This window comes from Thamnophis elegans, chromosome Z (genome assembly GCF_009769535.1).
Source record: "Thamnophis elegans isolate rThaEle1 chromosome Z, rThaEle1.pri, whole genome shotgun sequence".
Classification (NCBI taxonomy): domain Eukaryota; kingdom Metazoa; phylum Chordata; class Lepidosauria; order Squamata; family Colubridae; genus Thamnophis; species Thamnophis elegans.
The window spans coordinates 81,416,884-81,433,317 of NC_045558.1; the positions used below are offsets into that span (position 1 = coordinate 81,416,884).

The following is a 16,434-nucleotide window of genomic DNA, read 5'->3' on the forward strand; positions in this document are numbered from 1 at the left end:
TCTTTGCCACATAAATGTAAAAAGCAAACCCTTTTTCTACTTTCTGTCAGCCCAGTATAGTCGTTTGCCTCCAAGAAATACTTGAACCTCGTTATATATGAGTCCCAAGTTTCTGAGGCAGCATTAAACTCTGTGAGCGTGTTCATTGACGCCATGCCAGCCCTCTCTCTTCAGTTGGCTTGATAGCGTGAGGGAAAATTTTTCCTCCCCTGGCTCTTCGCTTGACTTCTCCTGAAGTATTCCCCTGAGTGAGGGTTATTCAGCTCTTAGTGACTCGGCTCTTAGTTAGTGACCTGTTCCAGCTCTTGCCTGAGCTCTTTCCAACAGCTGGGATCTGTTTGACAGCTCTTTATATACTGAGCTGTCAAACAGGCGACCAATCAGAATGTGGCACAGCACCCCCAGCAGTGCGGACCAGAGGGAGAATTGCTTAAACATAGCAACAACAGGTAGTGTAAATGCATCTAATGAATTTACTGTTTTGGTAAAAGTCAGAAATGGGGACCGCCATATCCTCCATTAATATTATATCAATTTAGTAGTTAATAACTGCCTGCCATACCATTTGACAAGAGCCAACTTTGAATTATTTTTCTTTATCTAGGATAAAATTTAGCATAAAATCAAAATCACAATTATTTTAAAAGTCCTATAAAAATCTGTAAATTTTAATATCATGAACCACAAATCTTATAAGATTTAAAGTCATTATTACCTTTATACAAAAGCCATAGTCAGTCGGTGCACTGTACATCTTTTTGCATGCTATTAATGAAAAGATATTGCTGTCTTCAAGATCAGCTATCAATTGCAGGTGTCTTGGTTCCTGAGGAAAAATTGTAACAATTTAAAAAAAGTCTTAAACCATTATTTTATATTATCTGAAAATAAAAAGAAAAACCACTAAAGGGTAATAAAAGCACACTAAAATTTCTTAGTTGTTACATCTAGCAGCAATAAATTTGGTCAGTAATACTATCTTCCATATATTTAAAATCCTAATATGTGCTTAAAGACATAGCATTTCTTCTCTACCAAATGTTAAAAACCTTATAAAATGCTTTTAAAAACTGACTAATCCCTCACAATCTCAATTTATATTTGGTAACACTTTTTTCTGATTAACGTTTTAGATCATTCAGTGAAGTTCTGCTCCTTTACAGGTTTTGAGGTTTTCAGGGATGACTTCAAAGTGATGACAAATGGGAGAAAGATAAACTTCATTACAAAATGCTCATCTTTTAATAAAAAGAAAATGGCAAGGTCAGTTTAATTATATTTCAGATCTTCCTATGGGTTTGCTCTGTCATATTTCTGCAGATACTTTATATTTTCACTCTGTTTTGATAAATCTATTTCTTTAAATAACTCCCAAGCCTATTTTGAATCATAGAATCATATGGTTGAAAAGGACCATAGAGGACTTTTAGTTCCAAAACAGGAATTCTTACTCCATCCTGATTCACTTACTCCATCCTCACTTCAGCCTTTTCAATCTTTTCTTCAAGACTTCCAATGATGAAGCATCCACAACTCCAGGAAACAACTTATGCAATGTTGAACTTTAATCTACTTTAACTTTTAGTCTTTCTGACATAGCAAATTTGTTTACACAATAGGAAAGCCAAAAAAAAAAACCCTTAGAGAAGGGACTATTTATTGACTGAATTGTTTAAAAAATGTATTGAAGGTCAATATTCATTTGAGCAGCTTTATTGATCCACAAAGGCAGAATCATATATAGGATTAAAACTGGCACCAGCTTTTGGTCTCTATTTATAAGTAAACTAGCCATTGCCTATAAGATACCTATTCCAGAAACTGACAAATTGGATTAAACAGGAAATAATCTTAATGGAGTACCAGGAAGAATAAGTGAATAATCTTGAACAAGATAAATGTATCCTTGGAGATTTCAATGTAGAACTTTGAACTCATTCCCAGGGATAAATTATGGAGAAAAACATTACAAATGGTCAGCGTCATCTATTTTTAATTCAGCAGTTTTATGTCAATATATCTTTATGAAATATTTGGGGTGTTTAACTTGTCTCACTCTAATGGCCAAGGGTTAAACAGTAATGCTGTTAATGTTTTTTCTATAATTATGTATTTTATAATTATATTAAGCCAGTCAGAAAAAAATATATTTTACTTATCCAAACTAATAAATAAATATCTTTCTGTGCCACTATATCACAACTTGGTGGTGTTTGTTTCATACTGGGGAGTCTGGGGAGATCCCATCAATTCTCACCTCCTATTGAGCAGTGACATGTTTTTGACTATACAAATGGAAAGACAAATAAGCTGCATATTGCCTAGCATCTCAAACGGCATATATACTATCTGATTGGAATCACATAGAATACACGAAGCTTTTAAATATTTGGAATTGGTCATCTGGACATTCATTTTGTGAAGATTCTATTTTGAATTTGGAACTGAGAATGCTTAGAAAACAGACACTGCTATTTTCTTGTGCAAAGAGGAAGACAATGCAGATGATCACCCACAGGGTTTTTCATGTGAAGTTATAACTCAGTGATGGTAATCAACACTGTAATTATAAAGATCACAACTCATTAGAAGGATATAATCTAAAACCTTAAGAACCTCTTAACTGGCATTAAGTTATACACCAAAATTAAGCTTACAATGAAATCCAGAGCACAGAATAATTGAAATTTACACTCCAGCGTATTACTGACAATGATATCAGTGCCTTCAAAGTCTAATGGTTATCTTTATTAAACTAGTCTAACTAACAAGTACCTTTGAAGATCCTTTTGTAGAGCAATAAAGTCCAGATTTCCTCAGACAACCATACAGCTTCTTCCATGATTTTCTTCCCAATTCTTTCACATGTAAAAAACCCTGAATTTCTGGACAACTATTTGAATTTAAAAATTTCTGTTGAAGATAAACGGAAATGTTGAATTCTACAATTACAAAGAAATAGGTACATACAACAGCTATTACTTACTAACTTGTTATTGTACGACTGCAAATATTCAGGCTAAATTTTTTTTAAAAAATTGTGCCACCTTAACATGACAGCCAGGCACTTCAACAGAGAAGAGATTTTCCAATTTATTTCTCTTGGAAAATATTATCATATTTAAATAAATAATTCTAAAATCTACTGATAAATAAAATCACCATATTATAATCAAAAGCTACTTTGGTTGCAAGTATAGGGGCATAGTACCATTCCAAAGATGGCTAATGACATAACCCCCTAGAATGAATACAATATAGTAGCAAGTTGTTATTCTACAATGAGCAAATCTATATAATCTCTGTTGATCACACTCCCTCATTTTGTTTTAAAAACAAAGCAACAAATATGTTGACAAGGGATATACTGTTCCTGCATCATTAGCTTCTCCAGTCTGATATCTGCAAGTATTAGTAACATTTAATCTTCAAAATATCTAGTATGCAAATCAAACTATCTTGAAATTCTGAGAGTTCTAGCCCAATATATTTTGGCAGAACCAGATTTGAAAAAACGTAACTTTGCTAGGCTTTATATATTATTATATATAAACATTTCCACAGGGTTACTGAGAACCAGTATGATGTAGTGATCAGGCATCTGATTAGAAACTGAAAGATTACATGTTCTAATACCACCAGGGATATAAAACCAGCTGGGTGACCTTGGGTCAGTTACTTTTCTCAATTATAAGGAGGCGGCAATGGCAAATCACTTCTGACAGAACTGGGCAAAAAAACTGCACAAATGCATACACACACACACACACACACACACACCACAAACACACAAGAGAACCAGTTTGATGTGATGTTTAAGGCATGAGGCTAAAAATTGGGAAATTCATCTAGTAACCTTGTGCCAATCACTTTCTCTCATAGCCTTGGAAGGGAGGAAATAGCAAACCATTTCTGAAACTAGAACTAAAGTTAGATGCCAGGAGTCAAGACTGACTCAAAGGCATGAAAAATACAGAGGAGAGGATATTAAACATATAAGGTAAAGATAAAGTTTCCCCTCACTCATATGTGCTAGAGATTCTCGACTCTAGGGGGCTGTACTCATCTTTGTTTCAATGCTGAAGAGCCAGTATTATCCAAAGACGTCTCCATGGTCATGTGGCCGGAATGACTAAACACCGAAGGCACACAGAACGCTGTTCCCTTCCCACCAAAGTTGGTCTGTATTTTGCTACTTGCATTTTTATCTGCTTTCGAACTGCTAGATTTGCAGAAGCTGTGACAAATAACGGGAGCTCACTGTTACGCGGTGCTAGGGATTCGAACCGCCAACCTTTCCGATTGACAAGCTCAGCGTCTTAGCCACTGAGCCACCGCATCCCTTTTTATTAAACATATATATTACAGCAAATATTTAATTATTTTGTAATTTTAAGTACATAGATACATACATACATACACACATGCGCACACGCACACACATTTAATCTATACTTTTACCATTTTTTTCTTAGGGAAAAACATTATTTTACATGATTTATACAATTTCTTCTTATATAATTTCTTCTTTTAAATTAATTTTGGAAATGAATAAGAAATATGATAGTTGTATATTTTTAACTGAAATTTTATTAGCTAACATGTAATTTATCCTTCTTTGCAAAATCTTAGGGTTAGAGGAAAGATTAACATTTCATAATTAAAGGCAGTTTTCAACAAAAGTTTGCTTTTAATATTTTTTCCAAAGGATGTGTCCTGCTTTAACTTTGCTTTGAAAGAGATGGCGCTGTTTCTGAAGAAAAAGTTTCATTGCCAGGAAAGATTTCACCCTGATTCACTGGTGTACCAAATTGCCCCCATTTCTAGCCAACTGTTACTCCTGCACATATTACTTCACAGCTAGATTAATTTGATTTAGGCAAAGTTGTTCTTAAAGACAATTTACAATTTATAGCTGGTACAAATGCAGGTGTATAACCCCAATTAGTTAACAATTACGTATACAGTGTCATGTGATCTGAAGGAGCCTCCTCAAAGACTACAGTTAAAATGAAACCTTCAGTAGTCAGCCATACCCCGGGTAAACTGGAAATACTACCAGTGGCAAATCCTTCCCTCACCAGAACATCAAAAAGCCTTTGGGGATGGTGGGGGTTTCCTCCTGAATTCAGAAAATAAATAAATAAATATATCTGAATTGGAGCATTTTGACATAGAATTGTTTGAAAGAAAAAAATAGAGAGAGAGCAAAAGCTGATCAGAATGCAGTAATACGACAATACTGCATATAAGATGCTGTTGTTGGTGGTGGTGGGAGTGGGAGGAGGGATCACTTCTTTTTCAGTTTACTTTTCATTCTGACTGTCATGAGATCTGTCAATTCCACTTAGCCAGGGTTAACAATTACTATTTTTATTGGCTTTTACAAGTGTTTAAAAGAACCAAATAAAAGTCTGTTTTTCCTTGTGTTTTGTGTAAGGAAAATAATATTTGGCCACACATTGTATATTGAAAAGCTACAAAGTATTTTAAATCAAAATTCAAAAAGGTATTTCAAAGGTTTGACTAGATTAATTTAAACTCAACACTATGCTAGTTCAGTGCTCATCTATTCTTAACATATTCCTTCTTTTGTCAAATCTATTCTGACAATAATGTATTTATTATCTCCTTTGCTCAACTTAGAAGGCTACTGCATTCCCTTAAAGGCTTACCTGTAAAAGTTGTGATTGTGGAATACAACCATTTGATTGCTGACACCAAGCAATCATCTGTTCTGGGAAAAAATTCTGGAGTGGAGAAAAACAGAAATATATGTTGGTAATAACTTTCTGTTAACATACATCTAACTAATTTAACACATAATTCTATATATTAAAAATCTGAATACATTTTTGCTGAGTTGTTTTTATTGTTTGATATATACTTTGCATTTGTGTTCTGTATTTTTTCAATCATAGTAGCATTGTCTATTTGCCCAGATCTTTCTAAAAAAATTTAAAATAGCTGTCTAATTGAACAAGCTGTATCTTGCATACCTATGTAACCCCTCCCACAGAGATGGTTTTGAAACTCAACATCAGAGCAATATCATAGATTGAGTCATGATATTCACATGATTAATACCACAAGAGGATCTACAACTGATACTATAACTCTATGCAAATGTGATGATTAAGATACAGATCTAGTCAATTTGCTTTCCACTTTTGAAATACAGTAATAAAAGGAACATTGGTCCTACCTGAACGTTCTTCTGAGTATGGCGCAGGATGGTCCAGAAGTGGGTTGCTCAATCCTTATTTGCTCAAGAGACTAAGTCATAGTTGAAGCCACGCCTCTAGCTCCTTCCTGCTTGGCTCCATTCTGACGAAATTCAGCTCCAACTAGAGGACAAAAGAAAAGCAGACCCTGCCCCGCAGCGCACCCAGAACTGTGGGCTACGGACCTAACTAACAGAGGGATCTGGACCGTCCTGTGCCACGCTGAGAAGAATGTTCAGGTAGGACCAACCCTCCTTCTCCAGCTGATGGCACAGGATGTTCCAGAAGTGGGACATACCAAAATGACAGTCCCTAGGGTGGGGAACTCACTGGTCCATAGTTCCCAATGGATCACGCACTCTTTGAAGCACCTTTCGTCTGAAGGATGCCTTGGTGGACACAAAAGCATCCAACCGATAATGCTTTATGAAGGGCGATGGAGAAGCCCACGTAGCCGCCCTGCAAATATCCCTAATTGGGGCCTGAATGTTCTATGCAGCCGTGGTAGCAATGCTCCTAGTTTACCTCGCACCTCATAGGCCCGAGCAATGCAAGCTCTCAGCCAACTCCCAATGGTGGAAGGTGATACCCTAGAGCTCATAGCAGATGGCTGGAACAAGACAAACAGTGTCTCCATCTTCCTAGTGGATGCCGTCCATTTGATGTAGGTATGGAGAGCGCTCCACACTTCTAACGTATGCCAGGATTTTTGCCTATCATGAATGGGATTGGGACAAAAATCCGGGAGAACTATCTCCTGAGCTCTATGAAAGCATGAATTTACCTTGGGAATGAAAGTGGGGTCAAGTCTCAGTACGACCATTGGGATGAAAGGCATAGAGGTCCTCCCTCACTGACTGAGCCCCCAGCTCCGAAATCCTCCTTGCAGATGTGATGGCAACCAAGAAGGCCACCTTCAATGTGAAAAACTGCAAGGAAACAGTCCTCAATAGCTCAAAGGGATCTTTAGCAAGAGCCAAGAGGACTGTGGACAAGTTCCAGGATGGGAACTTGTGAACCACCAGACACCTATGGTTGGCCGCCCCGGATAAACCTTTTAACAACTGGGTGTCAGCCCAGCCTTCCATTCGCCAGAACAGTAGACAGAGCTGCTACATGTCTATGGAGCATATTATGAGAGAGACCCTTCTTCAAGCCATCTAGGAATAATTCCAGGATGTGCAGCAGAGACAGGCCCTTGGGGTTCATTTGTGCTGTATGGCACCATTTGCAAAATGCAGACCACGTGGCATTGTAAATCCTGGCCGTGGAGGGGCACTTAGATGCGATGATGGTCTGGATCACCCTTGAGGAGAAATGCACCTCACTCAAGAGCTCCCTTTCAAACACCAGGCTCCGGATGGACCAGGACCCCCTGGTGAAGGGAGATCCTCTCCTGCGGTATCTTCAAGGGTTTGGCAGTGGACAGACCTTCTGGGTCCGTGAACCAAGGTCTGTATGGCCAATATGGAGAGACCATGATGACCTCCGCCCCTTCCATCACTATCTTTCCCAGCACCCCTGTTATGAAAGGAAGAGGGGGGAATGCATAAAGCAGCCCCCGAGGCCACTTGCTGCACAGGGCAATGGTCCCCTCTGCTCCCCTGAGTCGGGAACCACATGAAAAACCTGGGGAGCTGGGCATTTTCCAGGGATGCAAAGAGGTCCACCTCTGCCTGTCTGAACCTCCGGCAAGTATCCTCAAACAGTTCTGGATCCAGTTGCCATTCTGTCTGGTCCACCATGGCCCTGCTGAGCCAGTCCGCCTGGTGATTTGCTTCTCTGGAGATGTGTTCCGCCCTGATGGACAACAGATGCCTCTCCGCCCAACAGCCCAGCCTGAGACTCCTCCCAGAGGGCCTTGGAATGCGTCCTTCCATGTCTGTTCACATGTGCCTTTGCGGCCATGTTGTCTGTCAGCAGCAGGACGTGACTGTGTGCTACAAGGGTCTGAAAGTGGTGAAGGGCCAGATAAGCTGCCCGCAATTCTAGCCAGTTAATATTATGTGTAAGATCTGAAGGAGACCAACGGCCATGGGCCAGCGGGTTCCCCAGCCAAGTCCCCCAGCCATAAAGACTCACATCAGTAGTCAGCGTGAGCATCTGCAGTTCCTTGAACATGCACCCATTAGACAAGGCTGGGGAGGAGGTCCACCATTTCAGGGAGAGCCGCACTTGAGAAGAAACCCTAACAGGGAAAGGAGAGGCACTACGTTTGCTCCTCTTGTACCAGAGCAGGAACCATTAAAGGGTCCTAACATAAAGCGTCGCCCAGGGAAAAAGATCTATACATGAGATCATCTTGCCTAACAACTGAGATAAGGTGACAATGGGCACACGCTTCTGCACCTCGCAAACCAGTTTCACCAGGCTAGCCTTGCAATCCTGGGACAAGAAAGCCATTCTTGTGGACTGCCCCCAGATGTAGCTATCTGGTCGTGGGACTCAGGTGACTTTTTTGAAAATTAATAGAGAATCCATACCTCTGTATGGTCTCCAAAGTCCGGCCAAGGTCCTGAAGAGAATCCAGTGACTCTGCCCAGAGGAGAATGTCATCCAGGTAGCATTGTAATTTGATTGGGATGGACCTGAGGTGAGCTGCTACAGCCACCAGCACCTTTGTAAAAGTTCTGGGGGCCAACACTAGTCCAAAGGGCAGAGCCCTGTACTGGTAGTGAATACCAGCACAGGAAAACCTAAGGAACTTCCTATGTTGGTGAAATATCAGAATGTAAATAGGCTTTCATTAAATCAATGGAAGCCAAGAAATCGCCATCCCTAAGGCCTTCCAGGATAGAGTGAAGGAAAACCATCTTGAACCTTTTATATATCAGATAATAATTCAATCTTTTTAGGTCCAGAATCGCTCTCCACACCACCCCGAAGACTTTGGAATGATAAAGAGGTTAGAGTAGAACCCCCCTGCCCCTTTCCTCCTGTGGAACCAACTCAATAGCTTGAATCTCCACCAGGTGTGTAATCGCCTGACACATAGGTTCCCTCTTCCTTTCACACTTGGAAGATGTGAAAGTTCAGAAGAAATTCGGGGGTGTGGAAAGGAATTCCAACCACACGCCAAATCTAATGGTATTCAGGACCCAGAGATCAGAAATAATACCCTCCCACCAGTCGGCAAACAATGCCAACTGGTCACCTATGGGAGCCGCCGGTGCGCGTCCACTTGCCCCCTGAAAGGGGCGCTTAGTCTCAGGCTGAAATCAGGACCTGTCCCTGTAGGAAGATCTATCCTGCCCCCTGTCCTGGCGCGTCTGAAAACCCCTGGGCTGGTACTGATAATCATTATCTGAACCCCTATAGTTAGGCCTATGGGTATAAGCTGTAAAACGGTGCTCCTGTTTCTTAGCCGTGGCAGGCAAAACCTTAAGTTTGTTCTTATCCTCAATAAGAATCAGGTCCATGACCTCGCCCAAAAGGTTGTTCCCCAGGTACGGGGCTGCCGCCAACTGCCACTTCGCCTTAGCATCCACCTGGCAATTTCAGAGTCATACCATCCTCCTTGTTGAAACAGTGGAAGAAAGAGTCCTGGAGGCAAACTTAGCAGCATTCAAGGTGGCATCTGATGAAAATTGGGTCACAGCCATGATTTTGCTGATGTCTTGCAACAACCTCACATTGTGCGATGGCATGCACTCCTGCATCTGTTCAGCCACATCAACATTGCATGGTTAAAGAAAGATGCCGAGGAAGCAGCCTAAATTGCCCATGGAGCTGCTAGAAAGGTGTTGCGTAAAACCAGTTTAGTCCTTTTATCCTCTGCCTTCAAGTTGTCCGCACACCATTTGCGACTAGGGAAGCCGGAGAGGCCAAGGCCACTACAGGAGCATCCACTGCCAGGATCTGCAGAGCTTGAGAGAAATCAGGCTCCATATTAAAGAAATGCCAATTGTTCCCACCTGTTGTGGGGAAAGTAACTGGTTTGGCCCACTGTTTTTGGACTAAATCCAGGAACAATTTGGGCGCAAGAATCTCCTCCTTTTTGGCAGATTCTGCGAAGAATCTCCGTTTGCGTAGGACCTTCGTGGAAGTCGGGGCCACGGCTGACGGCTCCTTCTCCTTCTGCCTCTCAGCCTCCATTTCAACCATCGCTGTGATCCTGGCCTTGAACAGCAAGGAACGAAACAAATCCGGGGGAAACAGGCCCACAAACACAGGAATATAAAGTTCCAAACCCTTGTCAACAGAGAGCTCCATCTCCTTTTGTTCTTCCTCCTCCTGGATAGACATCTCATTCCTCAGTGAGGGGGACACAGCCCTCTGTGCCCTGACAGAGGGAGCGGCCTGCTGCTGGGCCGTCTTATGCTGGGCCATCATCAGTTCCACATCAGTCAGGTCAGGAGACTGTCCCTGAAGAGCTATGCCATGGGCAATGGCCCAATGAATAAGAGATTGGATGTTATCAGGTAAATCATCAAATTCACTTGCAAAATGGCTGGGACCAGGTCTAGGAGCCCGTCTTTGCTTTTCTGCTAACCTTGCATCATGTTCCAAGCATGCAAAAGGATGTTCAGCTCCCTCCTCCCCTTCCACCTCCAAAAGAGGAGGGGAAATAGAACTAGCCCTCGGAGAATCAGAGAGCCTGGGGGCAGGGGGAGGGGGACAGTTGTGCTGCCCTCAAGAGCGGTGGGGACCTTGGGAGGGACAAGGGAACATCACTACCAAGCTGGGTTTCTCAGTCCCCCCCCCCAAATCGGGTCACTCTTTTGCCTTAGGTTTGGAGGTACCTTGGTTTGAAATGGATGGAGGGTCAGCCGAGGAAGCTTTGCTCTTCTTTGAACTCCTGTTGGAAGAGGAAAACGAGGCAGCCTTGGAGGTCCCTTCACCAGGGGAATCAGCCATCCTGCTACACCCACAACAGGCACATCCACACTAGGTCACAGAAATGGTCCCAATTGGGAAGAAACGTGGCCCAGCTGCTGCTCACACCGAATGCAACTGCACGGCCAGAACCCAGCAGCTGCAATGAGCCTCGTGCCAGCAACAAGGGCAAACAAAATGGCCACCCACCATGTGACTCACCAAACAGGGGAAACCAAAATGGCCACCACCTCGTGGCACTAAACAAAATGGCTGCCACCACAAGGACCTTCTCAAAATGGCAGCCACCTAGGGGACCTCACCAAAATGGCCGCAGCCTGAGGGAACTCACCAAAATGGCCACCCTCTGGTGGACCTCACCAAAATGGCCATCCACAATACTCATGGAAAGCAGCCAGCCACCTGCTGATCAGTAGGACAGTCAGAGAGCCCTGAGACCACTCAGAAAGGTTGAACATTGCTGCCTGCCCCCCACTAATCATTGTTGTTGCCACATGGAAGTACCAACACTCTTCAACTGCAACACCGCCGACAGCCTGCCCCTGCCCCTGAGCACCAGCGGCAACATTATGCATCATCAGCTCGTCCCCAGATGAGAGTCCAGCAATAAAGCAGCCCAGCAACAGTTAGCCAGCCACAAAAGAGCCCCGATAGCCGGCACTGCCAACGGTGCTCCCCCCATGCCAAAGGGAGCCATGCAAAAACCCCAAAGAGCAAGACAAAAAAACCAACACCAAAAATAAATAAAAGGAAAAAAAACAAGTAAAAAGATAACCTAAACAAACAATCCAACTCATGAGCTAGTTAAAATTACATCTCTATTCGGGCAAGACTAAGTCGGAATGGAGCCAAGCAGGAAGGAGCTAGAGGCTTCAACTATGACTCAGTCTCTTGGGCAAATAAGGATTGAACAAACCAGTTCTGGAACGTCCTGCGCCATCAGCTGGAGAATATTGAGTGTTTTCTAAAGATGAGGTTCTATTTCTTTTCATTTTATTCAGGGGAATTTTACTGCACCTTTTAACACACATCAATCACTGTGAATAACCACATACTTAAAAAAAATCTGTACTGTCCATTCTTAGATATCTGGTGCAAATATCTAAGTTCCTTGCATAGCTGTCTTATGGTGTATGTTCTAATTGCTAAGGTTATTTACTGTATGCTTTGGAGTATGCACCTTTTTCCCTCAAAAAAGAGGCTGAAAATCTGGGTGCATCTGAATACAGCATTTTTTTGCCTCCCGAAACCCCACCCCTTCACCAAAATGGTCGTGCGTAGCCTTTAGGAGACTTTCAGAAGTGCTCCTGGGTGCTGGGGAGGGGAGAAATGAGCGAAAAATGGGCTTGTTTTGCCCACCCCACCCCGCAGGAGCACTCTACAAGCCTCCTAAAGGCTATTCATGCCATTTTTTGGGGGGGGGGGTCATTTTGCAAAAAATGGGCCATTTTGGGGAGATCTGCAGGTTGCAAAAAACTTTTTTTTTAATTTGCCTCTTGCATCTTACACTCTGGTGTGTCTTATACTCTGAAAAATATGGTTAAGTGTTTCTAAATTAAACTCAAGATGTACAATCTAGGAGTATACAGCTCCACAAAATAGTAATGATCTCTTCTCCAAATGGATACTTGTTGGCAAGACTGGCTTATAAATAAGTATCAGCTGCAGGCAAAAGATTTCTGCAAAAAATAGAAAGTAATTATCTTTTCATAAAGTAAAAAAGAATTGTTATATTGTTTTCTACTGAGAATTGTTCCAATCATATATAGTAAAATTATTTCATACTAGTGCCACAATATTTATAAGAATCGATACTGCATCATTTACAAAAGGAAAGGAAATCTTTTCAGGTCAACAATTATGATTACATAAAGGATAATTATAGAATGCTTACCACAGGATTCTTAAAGAATTCATATTTTGCATAGTTCTTCCTGAATAAAAATTTACTTCCATTTCCCATAGTAGACTCAACTTGAGCAAGCAGTTCATGATCTTCCAGGCATCTCTCTATAGACAGAAGATAAAACAGATATTTTTCATTATCTCTTGCAGCAGTGGTTCTCAACCTTCCCAATGCCGCGACCCTTTAATACAGTTCCTCATATTGTAGTGACCCTCAAACATAAAATTCTTTTCATTGCTACTTCATAACTGTAATTTTTCAATTTTCCGATGGTCTTAGGCGACCTCTGTAAAAGGGTCATTTGATCCCCAAAGGGGTCACGACCCACAGGTTGAGAACCGCTGTCCTACAAAATCCTTTCCATATATAATGTATATTCCATATATAAATACATTGAATATAGGATAATAGGATTGGAAAGAACCTTGGAGATCTTCTGATCTAACTCCCTATTCAGGCAGAGACTCTTTCCTATTCTGGATAAATGGCTGTCCAATCTCTTCTTAAAAACCTCCAGCGATGAAGCACACATAATTTCTGGAAGTAAATCATTCCACTGATTAATTGTTCTTGTTGTTAGGAAATTTCTCCTTAGTTCTAGGTTGGATCACTTGTTAATGATCTTCCAGCTGTTACTTCTTATCCTACCCTCAGGTGTTTTGGAGAATAGATTGACCCTTTTCTCTTTGACAGATTCTCAAATATTAGAACACTATCAAGTCACCTGTCCTTTTCTTCATTAGACGTGACATATCTCCTTCCCAGTTTATCCTCTAGACTCTTTGTTGCTGTTCTCTGTACTCTTTCTAGAGTTTCAGCAACTTTTTTCTATCATGGTGCCAGAACTGGATACAGTATTCCAAGTGTGATCTCACCAGTACAGTATTAAGTGGTACTAATACTTCACATGATCTTAACACTATCCCTCTGCTGAAGATAGATAGGACCGACTACCTACCTACCTACCTACCTACTTACCTACCTATCTACCTACCTTCCTAGGTATCTAAGATTAGCAATTCCCCCAGCTTAGTGTTGCCAGGAAATCTGATCTGTTTTCCTTCCATCCCCATCATTTATGAAGATGTCTCATTTCTATGAAGAGTCCTGGCCCTAAGACAGAGGCTGGAGGTACTGCATTGCATGCTTCCCTTCTTTTTTTTTTTTTAAATATAATTTTTATTAAACATTATTACCTTTAAAAAACAAGAAGAAAAATACAACGACATAAATACAACGACATAAGCAAGACAAATCACACATAACAATATAAAGTAAAACATACAGATACAAATGCCGTTTTAAACATACAACCCCCCTCCCCCCCACGGTGACAGTCATTCACAGCCCAGTTTTTTCTTTCTTTCCTCATTATTAGGTCTCTAAGCCACATCTTTTCATTGCAAGATTCAGGGATCTATTACGGTACCTATGTTAACTTTCCCCATTTTAAGTCCCTGCTGTTCTCCTAGTCGCCCACATATACCATAGGTTCCAGCTAAGATAATGTTCTGTTTCTCCTTTGTCCCTCAGCCAGCCCGTCATTCTGTCCATTTCTGCACATTCGTAGATCTTTTTAATTATAGCATCTTCCGACGGTATAGTGGTGGATTTCCAAGATTGTGCATAGGTTATTCTTGCGGCCACAATTATATGCAGGCTCAAATGCCATATTGAACTGCTTATGTTATCTGGTTTGATGCTTAGTAACAGGTTCTCAGGTCTCCATTCAATGTTTGCCCCGGTAACCTCTTTTAACCATTTTTTAATCCTTTTCCAATATTTCGTGGCCTCAGTACAGGACCACCATATATGATAGAATGTGCCCTCCTTTCTTCCACATTTCCAACACAATGGAGATAACCCAAGAAACATCTTGGCTAACCTCGTTGGGGGGAAGTGCCACCTATACACCATCTTGTATATGTTTTCTTTGAATGCAGTAGATGTTGTAAGTTTAATGGTCTTACTCCATAGATCCCACCATTTGCCCATTTCAATTTCATAACCTAGGTGCTTCCCTTCATTTACATGTATTTCTTTTTTTATTTGTCAACAAGTACAAGGAAACATGCATGAAAATACATGGAAAAATGCACAATAAAGGGATATAAATTTGCAAAACATAGTCATAAACACATAAAAGAGTACATATAAATGGGACAGGAGGACAGGGATGGTTGGCATGCTAGTGCGCTTATGCACACCCCCTTAGGGACCTTTTAAGAAATGTGTATGGTCCATGGTAGACTAAGTAAAAGGTATGGGGGTTAGAGGAACTAACAACAGAATAAGGTAGTTCCATTGAGGATTACATCTTGAGTCAGCAAGTTGTGAAACCATCTGGTGGTACTGCTATCTACCCCACATTACTCTATCTTACCAAGAAGTAGGCTGTGGTCTCCTTTTTAAATACCTTAAAGGTAAAAGTAAAGATTCCCCTCGTACATATGTGTCAGACGTTCCTGACTCTAGGGGGCAGTGCTCATCTCCATTTCAAAGCCAAAGAGCCAGCACTGTCCGAAGATGTCTCCCTGGTCATTTGGCCAGCATGACTAAACAGTGAAGATACATGGAACGGTGTTACCTTCTCACCAAAGGTGGTCCCTATATTTCTATTTGCATTTTTTACGTGCTTTCAAACTGCTACTGTAGGTTGGCAAAAGCTGGGACAAGTAACGGGAACTTATTTTGTTATGCGGCGCTAGGGATTCGAATTGTCAATCTGCCGACCTTTCTGATCGACAAGCTCAATGTCTTAGCCATTGAGCCACCGCCGCATCCCTACTTTTAAACACCTTACTAAAATCTAAATTATGCCTACAGCATTTCTCTGATTCACTGCTTTAAACACTTTGTCAAAGAAGACAATAAAGTTTGTTTGGGATGATCTGTTTTTAACCAATCCATTTTGGCTTCAAGTAATTGATTTGTTCGTTTCTAGGTGCAAATCTGCTGCTTGATTATCTTTTCCAGGATTTTCCAGATATTGTCAGACTGATTGGTCTGTATTTACCTGGATCTATCAAAATAGTAAGTTATCAATTGCTTTGAGCAGTTGCAAAGCCATTTCTTGTTCTTAGCAATATTTCTAATTCTAATTTAGTGGCTTTTATGTCCCTTATTTCTTTTAAAAATTTTAAAAGATTTAGACAATGTTTAAGAAGAAATCAAAGAAAAAAAGTCTGATAGCCCATAGTTATAGTAAAAGGATATATATAAATAGTAAGTTCTCAACTGTTTTGAGCAGTTCAAAAGCAGAATCTTGTTTTTAGTAGTATTTCTAATATTGTCTAATTTTGTATAATTTAGTGCTCTTTGGATGCTTTCTTTTTTAAAGTTTTTAAAAATATGAAAGATTTCAATTATTTTTTAAAAATAAAAATTTAAATATTTTTAAAAATGGTTTATGAAGGATTTTGTTTTAAGACATTTTAAGACAATACATTGGTCAATCTGATTTTTAGT

General features: G+C 40.8%; 1 protein-coding gene across 4 annotated transcripts in view; it reads right to left on the bottom strand.

Annotated features, from left to right (window-relative positions):
- The window catches only part of GRB10 (growth factor receptor bound protein 10), a 141,941-nt gene that overhangs the window by 27,818 nt on the left and 97,689 nt on the right, over positions 1-16,434 (bottom strand). For all 4 annotated transcript variants that reach the window (XM_032237917.1, XM_032237916.1, XM_032237919.1 and 1 more), the window contains exons 7-10: positions 12,955-13,070; positions 5,676-5,750; positions 2,776-2,913; positions 716-826 (exon numbers count right to left, since the gene is read on the bottom strand). In XM_032237917.1, the coding sequence (XP_032093808.1) occupies positions 716-826; positions 2,776-2,913; positions 5,676-5,750; positions 12,955-13,070 (440 nt within the window). The remainder of the gene's footprint in view (positions 1-715; positions 827-2,775; positions 2,914-5,675; positions 5,751-12,954; positions 13,071-16,434) is intronic.